Here is a 14,271-nt window from a genome sequence, read left to right as displayed (position 1 = left end):
CAGATTTTACTTGAAAAAAGTAAATATACATAGTTAAAATAAATAATCATTGTATCAAAAGAAGAGATAAAAAGAGTGTACAATTGCAAAAAATAACTTACTCTATGGATTCATTTTTAGAGCAATAAAAAAAGGGCAGCCCGCTGCACTAAGCTTCCGCTATGCGCGGGGTCTGGGGAAGGCCGGACCACAAGGGTCTATCGTACGCAACTTTACCCTGCATTTCTGCAATAAGTATTTTTTAGAACAATAAGCATGTTAGAAATAACAAGTTATTTCTTGCAATTGTTCACTCTTTTTATTTCTTCTTTTGATGCAATGACTATTTATTTCAATTGTGTATTTTTACTTTTTCAGGTAAAATATGAAAAAAGTATATTTTTAGAGCACCATAATTTAAAGCTATATAAAAAATTATAGCCGGAATAATTAATTTCAAACTATGTATTTTTATAACTTTTTAGATACCTTGACTAGTTATTTCAATTGTATAAATCTTTATTTTTATGTCAAATTCAAAAAAAGATTAACTAAAACTTTATTATTTTTAGCATAATAAAAAAATTTAGCCTAAATAATGTAGCTCTATCTAGGTTTTATTATAAATTGTATTAAAAAAAAATTATCTAAAAAAGTAACATACTTAAAAAGGTAAAAATATATTTTATTTTTCAAAAAAATGCCACATATATAGAAAAATTCACGTGGCAGACGAGTGCACCCACACAATTTGCCTTATCAGCGTCCAGGTGTCACGATCCGGATTTCCCGCCCTCGGGAGTCGTGATGGCGCCGACTAATTTGAGCTAGGCAAGCCGACTGTTTGAACAAATTATCCTTTTATATTCTTTAACAATTATGAAGCAGTAACGTGTAGACAACGAAATTTACAAATAGCGGAAGAAATGCAATAAACTATCTGAATATGTATCCAATACAACTGCTTGAGCATCGACTACCCAGAACTGGTGTCACAGTTTCACAGACGGTCTAAGAATACTACATATAAAGTCTGAAAAATAAAAGATACATTGTTTCTGAAATAAGTAAAGGAAACAAGATAAAGGAAAGATAGGAGGTGACGCCAAGGCCCGCGGACGTCTGCAGGACTACCTCGGGTCGCCTGTGTGGACTGAAGACAGCACCCTCATGGCGGTCCAAGCGCTCCGGTATCAGTATTTGCACACAGTACAGAGTGTAGTATCAGCACAACCGACCCTATGTAATGGTAAGTGCCTAGCCTAACCTCGGCGAAATAGTGACGAGGCTAGGACCATACTACCAAATAAAGTGCAGTTAAATCATATACAGCGGAAATAGAAGTAGATAATCACAACTAAAATTGGGCGGGGGAAACATGCTGCGTGGAGTAACAGGTAACAACAGAACAACAATATAGAAACATAAGGAATGCCATAAATCAATTACCAGCAAAAGAATAAGGAAATAGAAGAAACATGCACACACGTAATACCGTTACAGGCGTGCAACCCGATCCCATTTCATATATTACCGTTGCAGGCGTGCAATCCGCTCCCATTTCATATATTACTGTTGCAGGCGTGCAACCCGCTCCCATTTCTTATATTACCGTTGCAGGCGTGCAACCCGCTCCCATTTCACATATTACCATTGCAGGCGTGCAACTCGCTCTCATTTCTTATATTACTGTTGCAGGCGTGCAACCCGCTCCCATTTCTTTTATCAACACCAATAAAAAAAGGGTCCCGGCAAGGGATCAATAATATCAAAACAAACATCCCGGCAAGGGAACAATAATATGACAATAATATTCCGGGAAGGGAATAATAATGATAATAATATCCCAGCAAGGAAACAATAATGATAATAACATCCCGGCAAGAGAACAATTATGATAATCCTCATATGAAGCGCAACAAACCACAACAGAGTCATAACAATTACAATACAAGACTCACGGGCATGCTTGACACCGACGTATAGATACTTGTCACCATGCCTATACGTCGTACTCCACAATTAACACGTAGCAAATAAGACACGGTTCCTAATCCCTCAAGCTAAGGTTAGACCAAACACTTACCCCGATGCCACGAACACAATTCAAGTCTCTACTATCGCTTTACCTCTTGATTCCACCACCAATTCGCTCGTATCTAGCCACAAGTTACTTAATTACATCAATATACGCTAAATGAATCAATGCTAATGCATGAAAATAAGTTTTTCAAAGTTTTACCCAAAAAATCAAAAATCTCCCCCGGGCCCACATGGTCAAAACCCGAGGTTCGAATCAAAATCCGATTACTCATTCCCCCACGAACCCAAATATATAATTTGTTTTGAAATCGGACCTCAAATCGAGGTCCAAATCCCTAATTTTTGAAAAATCTAGGTTCTACCCAAACCACCCAATTTCCCCCATGAAAATCATTGATTTTGAGTTGAAATCATGTGAAAAAGATGTTAAAGATTGAAGAAAACTAGTTAGAAACGACTTACAATCGATTTGGAAGAGAAGTTGTCTTTGAAAAATCGCCCAAGAGTGTTTTGGTTTTGAAAGAGTGTGAAAAATGAAAGATTTTCGGCTAAGTTATAAAATTGCAGGTCGCAGATGTCGCAATTGCGAACCCAGACTTCTGCTAAGCTCGCATTAGCGAAGCGACCTTCGCATTTGCGAAGTCGGTTTTGCGAACAATATGTCGCATTTGTGACGACCGACCAAAAGGGAAAACATCGCATTTGCGAGGTAGGTTGGCCTGGGCTATTTTCACATTTGCGACATAGCCTTCGCATTTGCGAGCCAGGCTTCGCATGCAGGCCTGCAATAGAGCAGCTGGAACCTGCAATTTCCCTAGTCCAAAAATTCACCCCGTGGCCTATCCAAAACTCACCCGAGCCCTCGGGGCTCCAAACCAAACATGCACACCAACCTAAAAACATCATACGGACTTGCTCGTGCATTCAATCACCAAAAGAACATCAACAACTATGAATTTAACATCAAAATCATGAAATTTCTTAAGAACATCAAATTTTTCCAATTTTCTCAAATACGATCCGATTCACGTCGTTTCAAGTCTGTTTCTTACCAAATTTCATAGACTCATCTTAAATCACATATAAGACCTGTTCCAGGCTCCGGAACCAAAATACGGGCCCGATACCACCAAACTTTAAATACATTTCACTTTTCAAAAACTCATAAATATTCCAGAAAATAATTTTCTTTAAAAATTCATTTCTCGGGCTTGGAACCTCGGAATTCGATTCCGGGCATACGACCAAGTCCCATATTTTCCTAGGGATCCTCCGGGACCGTCAAATCACGGGTCCGGGTCCGTTTACCCAAATGTTGACCGAAGTCAACTTAAATTCATTTTAAAGTCAAAATTCATCATTTTCACAAATTTTTACATATTGGCTTTCCGACTACGCGCCCGGATTGTGCACGCAAATCGAGGTGATGTTGAAAGAGGTTTTAAGGCCTCGGAATGCAGAATTCATTTCTAAAACAAGTGATGACCTTTTGGGTCATCACACTAGGAGGTAATGACTCTTAAAAGGCCTAGTTGAGGGGGGTAATTAAGACCACGAATAGTTTAAAGTTGTAACTAATAATTCATGACAAGTTTAGAGGGATGGTAAGTTATTTTGCCATTACGTAAAGGATAAACTATCAATCAAAAAACAAAAGAGGAGTTATTAATATAGTAAATATAAATACTAAGTAATTTATACACATATGTCCAAGCCTTGTGGACAGACTTGGTCTCTATACTGGCGTGAGGCAACATATATCTTGTGAAATTAATTGAGGTGCGCGTAAACAGATGTGGATGTAACCTTTTGGCTACTAGTTCATCTGAATTCATAACTTTCGATACGAAGTGTAAATATGTATGTAAAATCGGAAGAAAAAAACTACTAAAATTTTAAAAAATATTAAATTTGAACTCATAATTTTAACGGTATATTTAGTTCAGTACAACGTTGAATCCATTAAATTCTAATCCTTTTTCCATCTCTACGCGTAAACTGATTCGGATATCATATTATGTAAAAGAAAGAATATACAAGATTATATGAAAAATAAAAAGTAAAGACAAAAGAGAAGTGATGACATTATCCAAAAGAATGGGATATGGTAACTACGTGGCAGCCTCTTAGTGGCTAGAGCAATAACAGGAGGCCGCAGGGTTGCTCCTTGTCCATGAAAAAGATATCCAATTAATTCAAAACCTCTCAAATCTACTCTATTGTTTTGTCAGATTGCTTTTTCTTCTTTTTCAACAACTTCATATCTATCAAAATTTTCAGACAAGTAAGAAGTAAGACAATCCAGTAAACTATGGCAAGTTGTAACATGGCTTCTGCTGCATCAAACTTTTTGGTAGCAACTCCTAATGTTGCCTCTAACACTAACACTTCTCGTACCACTATGTTATTTTTCTCCTCCAAGAACTACGGCAGCACCGCCCCGAGACTCGTCGTAAGGGCGGCAGAAGAGGCGGCGCCACCGGCTGCTGCCGCTACAGCTGAACCAGCTGAAGCTCCGGTCAAAGCTGCCAAGCCACCTCCAATTGGACCCAAGAGAGGAACCAAAGTAAGTTGCTTAAGGGAAATTAAAGACCCCCTGTTATATATGTGTTCAATATATCATCTTGCCGCCTAATGCAAAAAGGATTTAACTTGTATACACAACCGTAATTTTTTTTTTTTTTTGCATAGTTAATAGGAGTATATTTTACTAAATTGTTGTAGCACGTAGTTTGTCTTATTGTTTAGGTTGTTGCCTCCACTTTGTTAATAGACGGTGATTACGTGCAGTTATTTTTTAGGTGATTTAATAGCATTAAAAATAATTACATTATGAGTGTATAGAAGTTAAACTTGTGCAAATATGTTGATAATATTATACACAACAATACATATTGCTAGAGGATCCAATTGATATTTGTATGGAAATACAAATAGTGAGATCGAATTCATGAGTATCTTATAAAGTAGTAGTCATAATTCATAAAACTTTCAAGATGGAAGTTATCCTACGTATTCTTGATATAGTTGTTCACTACATAGGTTATTATTTTCACTTGTAATGACGGTTACTCTTACTTATTTTTTAGGTGATATGATGCGGAAAATATTTTTTTATATTATCGATGTATAGTAAGTTAAACTCGTGTATACAGTTCAAGTTATTCTACATCCATTATCACAAAAGAATAGTGATTATAGTAATATTTAGACTTATCTGAATCATGATTAATTCCACTTGTGAAATTCCACTGAATATGTTATAATTATCTGGATCATGATAGAATGTAAAATCATCTAAGATGTTATTGATAATATTGTTGACAGGTGAGAATTCTTAGGAAGGAATCTTACTGGTACAAGGGCACAGGTTCAGTTGTAGCTTGTGATCAGGTAATTAAGAAATTTAATATAAAATCTATATCGATTAAACTTAAAAATGATGTTTAACTTTTAATGTTTTCCATGTTGTTGTTAATGTCTCAGGATCCAAATACTCGTTACCCAGTTGTTGTACGATTTAACAAAGTGAATTATGCTAATGTTTCAACCAACAACTATGCATTGGATGAAATCGAAGAAGTGAAATGAGAGTGTGTAGTATATTTGTAGAATGCAAGGCCCTTTGGTTTTCATGTTTATTCTCTAGTTATATATATACTGCTTTGATTGTGAGTGATTGTCTATTATAGTTTGTGGCAATTCGCAGTCCCATCCCTTTTTCGATTTTTATTGTTATCATTGCTCAAATCCAATTCTTTCAAAAGCATAAATCTTCCAATATTATGTAGCACTATGGACATATAGTTCAAGTTGAGCGTCATTATACTACATTCATCCTTAAATTATCATGTTGGTTACAAGTTACAACAATTGCTGTGCTTCAATCTCAAACAAGTTAGAATCAACTAGACGAATCCTCACAGACCACGTAGTTGCATTTAAGCTCATCTCGCACAAATATTATACAAACAATAATTACTTTGCCTATGTGAACTCCCTCACATTGCCGGTCTCAAGTCCAGACAAGGAGGAGAGTTGCAATAGAATGACAGTCATCGTAATACTACTCAATTTATGATAAATATTCATAATAGAAAACTATCATGTTGGGTACCATTGGTAATTTATGAAATGATGATAATGATAATGATGTAGACAATATTTGAGAATTCGCGAATTCGAGTTAACATTAAGGCTTCAAACTAACTCAAATCCGAAACTACAATAACTAATTTCACTCTTTTACAGACATATGTTTAGTCAAAACTTGATCTACATTGATCAAAAGAAAAGGTACATCAAGACATTATCTGACCATTCAACTCTTTCGGCATGCCAAGGCTAAGAAAATTTTCAATCTGTACTTTGTTTTTGGGGTACATCGGACAAACTGTCTATCGAAAACAGCCTCTCTACTCCTCCGGGGTAGAGGTAAGGTCTGCGTACACACTACCGATAATCCTGTTCTTTCATAAGTAACATAGTTTACATTTGCCAGATTAGATGGTTGATGCATACAACTTACAGATTATCCACAAATGACTAGCTGGTCAATTTGAAGCTACTGTTGAGAGACACATTAGGAGGCTTACATCCATTGCCTTACTCCTTTTTCATACTTGAGGTAGGAAATGCAAGGAAGTCCCAGGATTTTTTTCTTTTAGAAACACCCATCTATCATGATCGATAGTTTGGTTCAACAAGGGTGATTGATGGACACAACAGCAAATGAGGCACAGAGCAGGCATAGAGACACAAGGATAGGTGACCACAACAAGGTAAAACATATGACAAGGAATGACATTTACAACGGATACACTTATCGACAAAGCAATACACCCTGAGGTAGAGGACCGACTGTACTCATGGATGAGGCTGGTGAACTTCCTTGTTTATAATCCATATCCAAAAATAAGTGTTTATACTCTTTATTTTTGTTTCACGAACAATACTAACTTGAGGATCGAAGGTTTTCGACTCCTTCAAATCAATTTGCTGAAATAATCTTCTTTTTTTGGTACTCTTCTTGTGAGGGATGGGGTCTAGAATTCACACTTAAAGCACCAATTTCCAAAAGGAGCTTTAAAAGCAGAAGTACGTTCAACACTGTTCAGATACATGCTAATCTATACCTTATCTGTTCAGGCGAACCAAGATAAGCTCAGCCTAAACCTGTTCTGACAGTAGCTTGAATCCATATGGGAGAAACTAAAACTGACGCCGTATATTTATTTTTTGATAAAGAAAACTAACGTCATTTATTGGGAATGAAACAAAACTGAAAGACATCCTCACCTCTCAGGATATGCTTCAATTGCATATCCTCATCGTGATTGCAGCAAAGGAATGTAAGAAAAACAGCGTCAGCGGTAGAAAGATCCCACCGGCAGCAAAAGAGGAAGTCACTCCTCCCAATCCCAACATAAAGTAGTTGACAAAAGAAGGCCTGAGCCTTCAGTATGTCCCAAGGAACATATTATGCAAATGCACCACAAAAGTACAACAATGTAGCTTCGGTTTTGAGACTTCTTAGGCCTCATTTGTTTTTATTAAGATTAAGACGTTTGAATCTGAATACACATATGAATATCAAGATGTTTATTAAGATCAAGACATCTGAATCTGAATACACATCTGAATATCAAGATGTGTATTAAGATCAAGACATCTGAATCTGAATACACATCTGAATATATTAAGAAGTGTATTAAAATCTGAATACAAAATAATCATCTGAATGTATAAAATTTATCCTTATTTGAAAATTAATAAATATAAAATTCAAATTAAATACTAGCTAATTTAATATTCTATCAATAAAATATATAGTTTTTAAAATATGATAGTTGTTCGTGGTGATGGCTAACGGGTGAATGCCGACTAGAGGTGGTGGTTGGTGGTAGTTTTGGTTGATGATGGTGGTTCATGCTAGTAGCTAGTAGTGATTGGTAGTGGTGGTGATTATGATTGAGGATGGTGGTGGTGGGTGGTGATAGTCAATAATGGCGGGTGGTGGTAGTAGTTGTGATTGAGGAAGGTGGTACTAGTTGTGATTGAGGAAGGTGGTGGGTGGGTGGTAGTAGGTTATAATGATAGGCAGTGCCAGTTGTGGTTGTTGATGGTGATAGGGTGGTTAGTTGTGGTAGTTGAGGTGGATGAGTGTTGATTGTGGGTGAGAATGATAGTGGTCGGAGTGGTGGGGATGGTGGGTGGTGATGGTCGATGATGGTGGCGGCTATGATTGAGGATGATGGTGGCAGTTGATAATGGTAGGCGGTGGCGGCAGTTAATAATGAAAATGTGATAGCATCTTAATGAAATTAAGTCTTTGCTATAGATCTTAATCATACAGACCTATTCAGACCCATTAAGTGGTTGTGAAGTAAAAAAAATACACACTTAATGATTAAGATCTGGATAATTAAGATTCAGACTTTGAAAACAAATGCCCTTAATGTGTGAGATCTGAATGATTAAGATTCAGACATCCATTAAGTGCAAACAAATGAGGCCTAGGTTTAGCAGCTTTTGCAATCTTCTCTTTTATTCAAACTGTAATCTTGAACTGACCTCTCTTATTGGAAAAGACAAAGGACAGAATTTATATGCATCTTGGGTCTTGTCCAATGTTTAATAAGTAATTTGACCACAAACAAATTCAGTCAATCAACTCCAATATGCATGACGCATTTATACACATCTCGGCTCTGCCCCACTGTTTAAGAAGTAATTTCAATATGAACAAAATTCAATCAATCAACTTCAATATGCACGAGGCATCTCTACAAGGTTGTCGCATGGAAGCCTTCGGTTTTTTTAAGCAAGCTTGTCATATTTGAAGTCTCAAATAAGCATATTTGACACACAAACACCAAATTCTTGTTTAGTTTTCAATTGATTTGGTTTCTCTTAAGTAAGATAAGTGTAAGTGCTAGTCAAATTTAATAAGCATAAAACGATAATCTTTGAGGGAGGAAGCAAAATCATTTATAAGCTCATGGGTGAAGTTACATCAACATAAATTTTCTGCTTCAACAGTGAGTTTAATAATCAGAAGCAAGATATACTTGTAAAGGAACAACGTAATTAAATATGAATTATGTCAAAGAGATCTGAAAGAATAATGCGTACAAGGAGAGAATGAGATAGGATCGCTTTAGCATGGATAGCCAAGAAGGCTTAGCTCTCTGTTTTTCCAGCATTAGCTTCCGACAGCAAAGGTTCAAGTTCTCCTTTCCGATACAGCTTAATAGTATCTGTACCCAAAAAAAAAAACAGTAATCCAACTACTCCGACAAGTTTTTCATATTCCAATAATTATGATATGTTATTCAATCTTTCAACAGTAATTGGAGTTAATTGCAATATTGCAAAGAATGTCTAGAGATTTGAACTGAAAAAGGTACTCTAGTGTTCATCAACTATAAAGCTTTTTCTTCATTAATTCAGCACAATTTTTGTAGGTAGGACATACACTACCAACCACTCATTTTTGAAAGTAGTGCACAAGAGCCTGTTGCTAACACTCTACAAACATTCTGGGAAGGTACTTAAAAACTAGAGTTTTTCACAAGGCTGACAATGTTGTAATAGGTTATAAACTTGATAATCAAGTCAAATCATTATTTTCAAGGAAAAAACACAGAATAGCAATACTTTGTTTCTGCAAATCTATGGTGAAAGCATAAGACTGATCAGAGAATGTACCTGTACAACCACCAATGTGTTTGGCCCCTGGTCATAGAGAAAAACACATTTATTACAAGTCCTTCACATAAGCCACGCAATAAAAATCAGCAGCAAGTGCCAAAACAGGCACTCTCTTCATTAAGAGGCAGTAGCATACTGTTAAACTATTCAAGCAGTTGTCTCAATTTTCTTTTTTTGGCTTTGTAAATTTAAAGGAGTTCTTTACATTTTCATCATGATATTAAACCAAGGTCTATAAACTGTCTTGTCATACATATTGCCCCTCAAAGATGAAATATTTCCAAATACTGATGGTGCTCTCCACGAAGACGGCTATTACTTCTGAAAATTTCACACATAAAGAAGTTTGTGTTCATTATTGAAGCAAATTATCAGCTTATTACGTTTAGAATTATATACCCAGGAAGCTCCCGCAAAAGAAATAGATAAGCTCCAAGAGCCTACTGTCATATTCCAAAAACTTATAAAGGTCAACAACTCTAGAATACGACATTTCGTACCAATGAATACATTGGGAACCGTATGCTGTCCAGTAAGCCTTTCCAGCACTTTCTGCAGCTGTGGTCCTTGGGGACCTGAAACCACAAATTTAGAGATAGCATCAACTAATTGGGAAAAAGTATACATTTGTATATGACTAGAGCATGGAATGCGACAGTTGAAACTTAGATAACCTTAGTTAATGGGAAATAGTTTCAAGTGCAGATAATCAAAATGAACTAATAAGACTTGTTGTGAACTGTGCACACACTTTTCCCAAATTTTTGAGATTTCCCTTCTTCTTTTGGGTAGTCTGTGGTAGTAGAAGAATATACAAAGGCCAGCACGTATTTATGGTTAAATAACAATATGAGAAACAACACAATTTCTGAACTTCTCCTCTTTGTTCAATGAGAGTTCTACTTGAAACACAAGGTTGTGTGTTGCTACCTTCATCAGCGGATAACAATGTAGCACCACCATCTGCTTGTATTTTTGGACATGGTGAAATGAGCCATGCATTAAAAGATACATATTCATGTAAATTACATACAACCACTTCCAGCTGAACTTTGTCAAATTCCCCGAATAGAGTTGTAGTGGAATGGCATTTACTTGCATGTGGTGTTTCTGAAGAATTTGCACGCGTCATAACCAAAACTAAAGGAATACTGGTAACAAGGGAACTTCAAGCTTTCATTATTGACCACCATCAAGCCAACTAAATGGACACCACACAAAATTTTGATCGATATACCCATGAGGTTCTAAGCACAAGCTACCCCTTTTTTTCCTTCATAAGGTGACTAGGATTCAATTCTCAAGTTGAAGTCCCTTTTACTTCTCTCTTCAAAGTGTAGGCACCGGTCTTAGCAGACGTCCTATTCAGGCCCTAGGTAAAAAACTAATAGTCTAGACCAATGTGAACGCAGGCTCAGCTCCCGTCTACTCATAGACCTTTGGCCACCAATGTTTCTCATTCATGAAGTTAAAACAGCAATATGAGCTAGCATTACTTTACTAAGCATCTAATTCCATAATAAGAATTGTCATCTAGCTCAAGATCTCAAATAATTGTTTCGAATACCCAGAAACTACCACTAACTCAACCAACAAGCATTTTGGCCAAAACCTTGTTGTACAAGGGAAATTCTTGTCAACTGGATTGCATAACTTTGTAAAACAAACAGTCTGCAACCACCATTCCTCTTGTTTGACAACATCAATTTTGCAGATTAGCAGTTAGCCTACTTAATATTAACTGACTTTATTATTTATGAGTAACTTAAACTCAGGTATTCGACTGTATTTGATGTAACCAAAATAAACCATGCTAGTAGAGTATTTACAATTATCATCTCAAATATTCCATTTGTATATTACATTCAACTCATTAATCATCTTAGATTCAAAGTCATATTTATAAGCCTTACTATTGGATTCACAACAATCATACTAAGATCGTGTACATAATACACTTAAAAGATTACCTTCTCAATTCAACAACAACAGACCTAGTGGAATTCCATAAGTGGGATCTGGGGAGGGTAGTGCGTACGCATACCTTACCCCTACCTTCAAGAAGGCAAAGAGGCTGTTTTCGGAAGACCCTCGGCTTAGGAAAAGATTACCTTCTCAATTCACACTAAGAAAAAATACGCCTATAGACATAATTCCCACACAAAGTAAACATTTCTTTTGGAGTCAAATCACGAAAATTGATTGCATGAAGCTCGGAAAGAAGATGATCCTAAGTAGGATTCAAACTATATGCACTAACAGTTTAATGAATTTTTTACACCATTAATGTAATTTTACCTGTTAAGGTTACTTTCCATTTATTAAAGAATCAATCAATCAATTATTTAAAGTTACTTGAAATTATTTGTATAGTTACCGTAACTGCACAGGACTTAAACTCTGTTAAGTAAATTAGTAAAAGTTGTTAACTTTGGAAGAAACTTACCCATTTCATCCAATTCAATAACAAGTGGATCTACTCCAAGTTTTTTGAACAAAGCTTTCACCTCCATTGAGTACCTTTTTACAACAAAAAATCAAGAACCCTACTTCAAAATAAGCTCAAATAAAGCGGACAATTAGGCATAAAAATTCCATTTTTACCTAAAATATTATACGAGTACTAAAATTCAACAACTTACGAACACCAAGTTTTGGAGTAAACAACAACTGGGTTTTCAGTAATGGTCTTTTTCACACTCTCCTCCAATCGGGACCCGAATGAACCCGACATCGCCCGAATCTGGACCCGACCCATTTTCCGAGGTCCATTGTTTTCAATTCTGGACGCAAATTTGTGAATTGGAACGCTGTAGTTGTAACTGGGAATGCGCTGGAACTGTGAGAGAATTTGAGTGTGAATTCGAGGGTGAAGCGAATGAGAAATAGAGTAAGTGCTGAAGCTTTTCGTTAGGTTTGAAGTCCCTGCCATTTTTTTTTGTAGGAAACTCTGTTCAGTTCAGTTCTTTTATTATTCTATCTAGTTGCTAAATTCACGAGAGTTCAGTTTTTGTCACTTCTTTTGAAGTGCTTAAGGTTTTACACGTAATGTCTTGTACTTTATTAATGGCAAGAATATATTTCTGGGGGTCGTTTGGTTTGTATAAGGTCTATGTTTGAGATAAGTTAGGTTGAGATTAGTTATCTTGGTATTATTTTTTATTCATTATTTGGTATGATATATTAAAAATGATAATTGCATAATTTTTAAGAAGAAGATGTAAGTTATCCCGGCACTAATTACCCCACCCCCTATAATGTATAAGTTATTCTAGTACTAATTTTAATTCCGGAATAACTTATACCAGGTTTACTAACCAAACAAAATATTAAGGTGATATTAAATTTTTATATCAGTACTATATTTACTTATACCCATACCAAACGACCCCTTACAGTTTAACTCTATTGGATCTAATCTGATAGTACAAACGTGGATTAAATGTTTTGAGAAAACAAATTGTATGGGTCCTTTGGATTGGAAGTTACTTATTAACCTTTTTTTGGCGACATTAGGCAGTCTTTCATTTACGTTAGAAATAATAAAGTATAACTTTCCTCGAAAGATAAGGAGCTAAAAGTTGTAGAAATGAATCACATAATTATTCTAAGGGGCTGTTATTTATGAATCAGTTATTATGTCTGAATTTCTATATTTCAATTTAAGTTTTTGGAACACAAATGTCTTGGATTGTCTTAAAAATAAAAATTTAGTTTAAATATTCAAGAGAAAATAAGTACTGACTAATTCCTAAATATCAGCTCTAAAAATGCACTTTTCCCCTAAATGTTGGAAGGGGCTCTTCTCCACAAAGGACTTGTATAGTTCAATAGTGTAATTTATGAATGCCATGTATCCATGTTAATAAATAAATTACCGACTAGATAAAAAGAATAGCTTTATTTTGAAAATCTTAGTAGCCTAATTGGTTGCCAACCAAAATTTTACACTTGTTAAGGATTCGATTCCCCACCGTGTAAACTTTACACTTCATCTAGTATGTATAAAGCAATTAACTGCACCACAGTCACCCTCATTCCTAAGGTACAACACCCTTTGTCCGTGAAAGAGTATAGATATATTTCCTGTTGTACAATGCTTTATAAGTTAATATCTAAAGTGTTAACCAAAAGATTGCAAAGAGTGATTGATAGTCTGGTAGATAGTGGACAAGCAGCTTTTGTTCCAGGGAGACTGATAACTGATAATATCCTATTGAGCCATGAGTTGGTCAAGGGGTTATGGTAGGAAAGGCATCTCCCCTAGGTGCATGCTGAAGATAGACATGCAAAATGCTTACGACTCTGTTGAATGGCCTTTCTTGGAACAGGTGTTGGTGAGCCTTAATTTTCCTTCTACTTTTGTGGGTTGGATTATATCTTGTGTTAACACAATATCCTACTCATAAATGGGAATCCAACAAAGCCTTTTGAAGCAAAGAAGAGGTTAAGACAAGAGGATCCATTATCTTCCTTTTTGTTTGGACTAGTAATGGAGTACCTCAACAGATTGTTAAAAGAGCTAGGAAAGAATCC

General features: G+C 35.8%; 2 protein-coding genes across 2 annotated transcripts; one reads left to right on the top strand and one right to left on the bottom strand.

The window, feature by feature from the left end:
• Nucleotides 1-4,258: 4,258 nt before the first annotated feature.
• Nucleotides 4,259-5,724, top strand: LOC104243298 (photosystem I reaction center subunit IV A, chloroplastic). Its single transcript, NM_001302581.1, is given in 3 exon segments — nucleotides 4,259-4,588; nucleotides 5,350-5,415; nucleotides 5,509-5,724. Coding segments are annotated over 3 exon segments (426 nt in total). The 5' UTR covers nucleotides 4,259-4,333; the 3' UTR covers nucleotides 5,614-5,724.
• A 3,265-nt stretch (nucleotides 5,725-8,989) lies between these two features.
• Nucleotides 8,990-12,778, bottom strand: LOC104243297 (monothiol glutaredoxin-S10-like). Its single transcript, XM_009798474.2, has 5 exons — nucleotides 12,378-12,778; nucleotides 12,182-12,255; nucleotides 10,236-10,310; nucleotides 9,733-9,759; nucleotides 8,990-9,281 (listed from the first exon to the last, which is right to left on the bottom strand). The coding sequence occupies exons 1-5, from the start codon at nucleotides 12,665-12,667 to the stop codon at nucleotides 9,205-9,207; spliced, it is 543 nt and encodes a 180-aa protein (XP_009796776.1). The 5' UTR covers nucleotides 12,668-12,778; the 3' UTR covers nucleotides 8,990-9,204.
• Between the last annotated feature and the right edge of the window lie 1,493 nt (nucleotides 12,779-14,271).

Source organism: Nicotiana sylvestris, chromosome 6 (assembly GCF_000393655.2).
Source record: "Nicotiana sylvestris chromosome 6, ASM39365v2, whole genome shotgun sequence".
NCBI lineage: Eukaryota > Viridiplantae > Streptophyta > Magnoliopsida > Solanales > Solanaceae > Nicotiana > Nicotiana sylvestris.
This window is presented reverse-complemented; position numbering and strand designations above follow the sequence as displayed.

Coding starts and splice junctions, on each gene's coding strand:
- LOC104243297 (XM_009798474.2), bottom strand. CDS start 12,667: ATGGCAGGGACTTCAAACCTAACGAAAAGCTTCAGCACTTACTCTATT. Junction 12,256..12,377: donor TACTCCAAAACTTGGTGTTC/GTAAGTTGTTGA, acceptor TGTTGTAAAAAG/GTACTCAATGGAGGTGAAAG. Junction 10,311..12,181: donor TATTGAATTGGATGAAATGG/GTAAGTTTCTTC, acceptor TTGTGGTTTCAG/GTCCCCAAGGACCACAGCTG.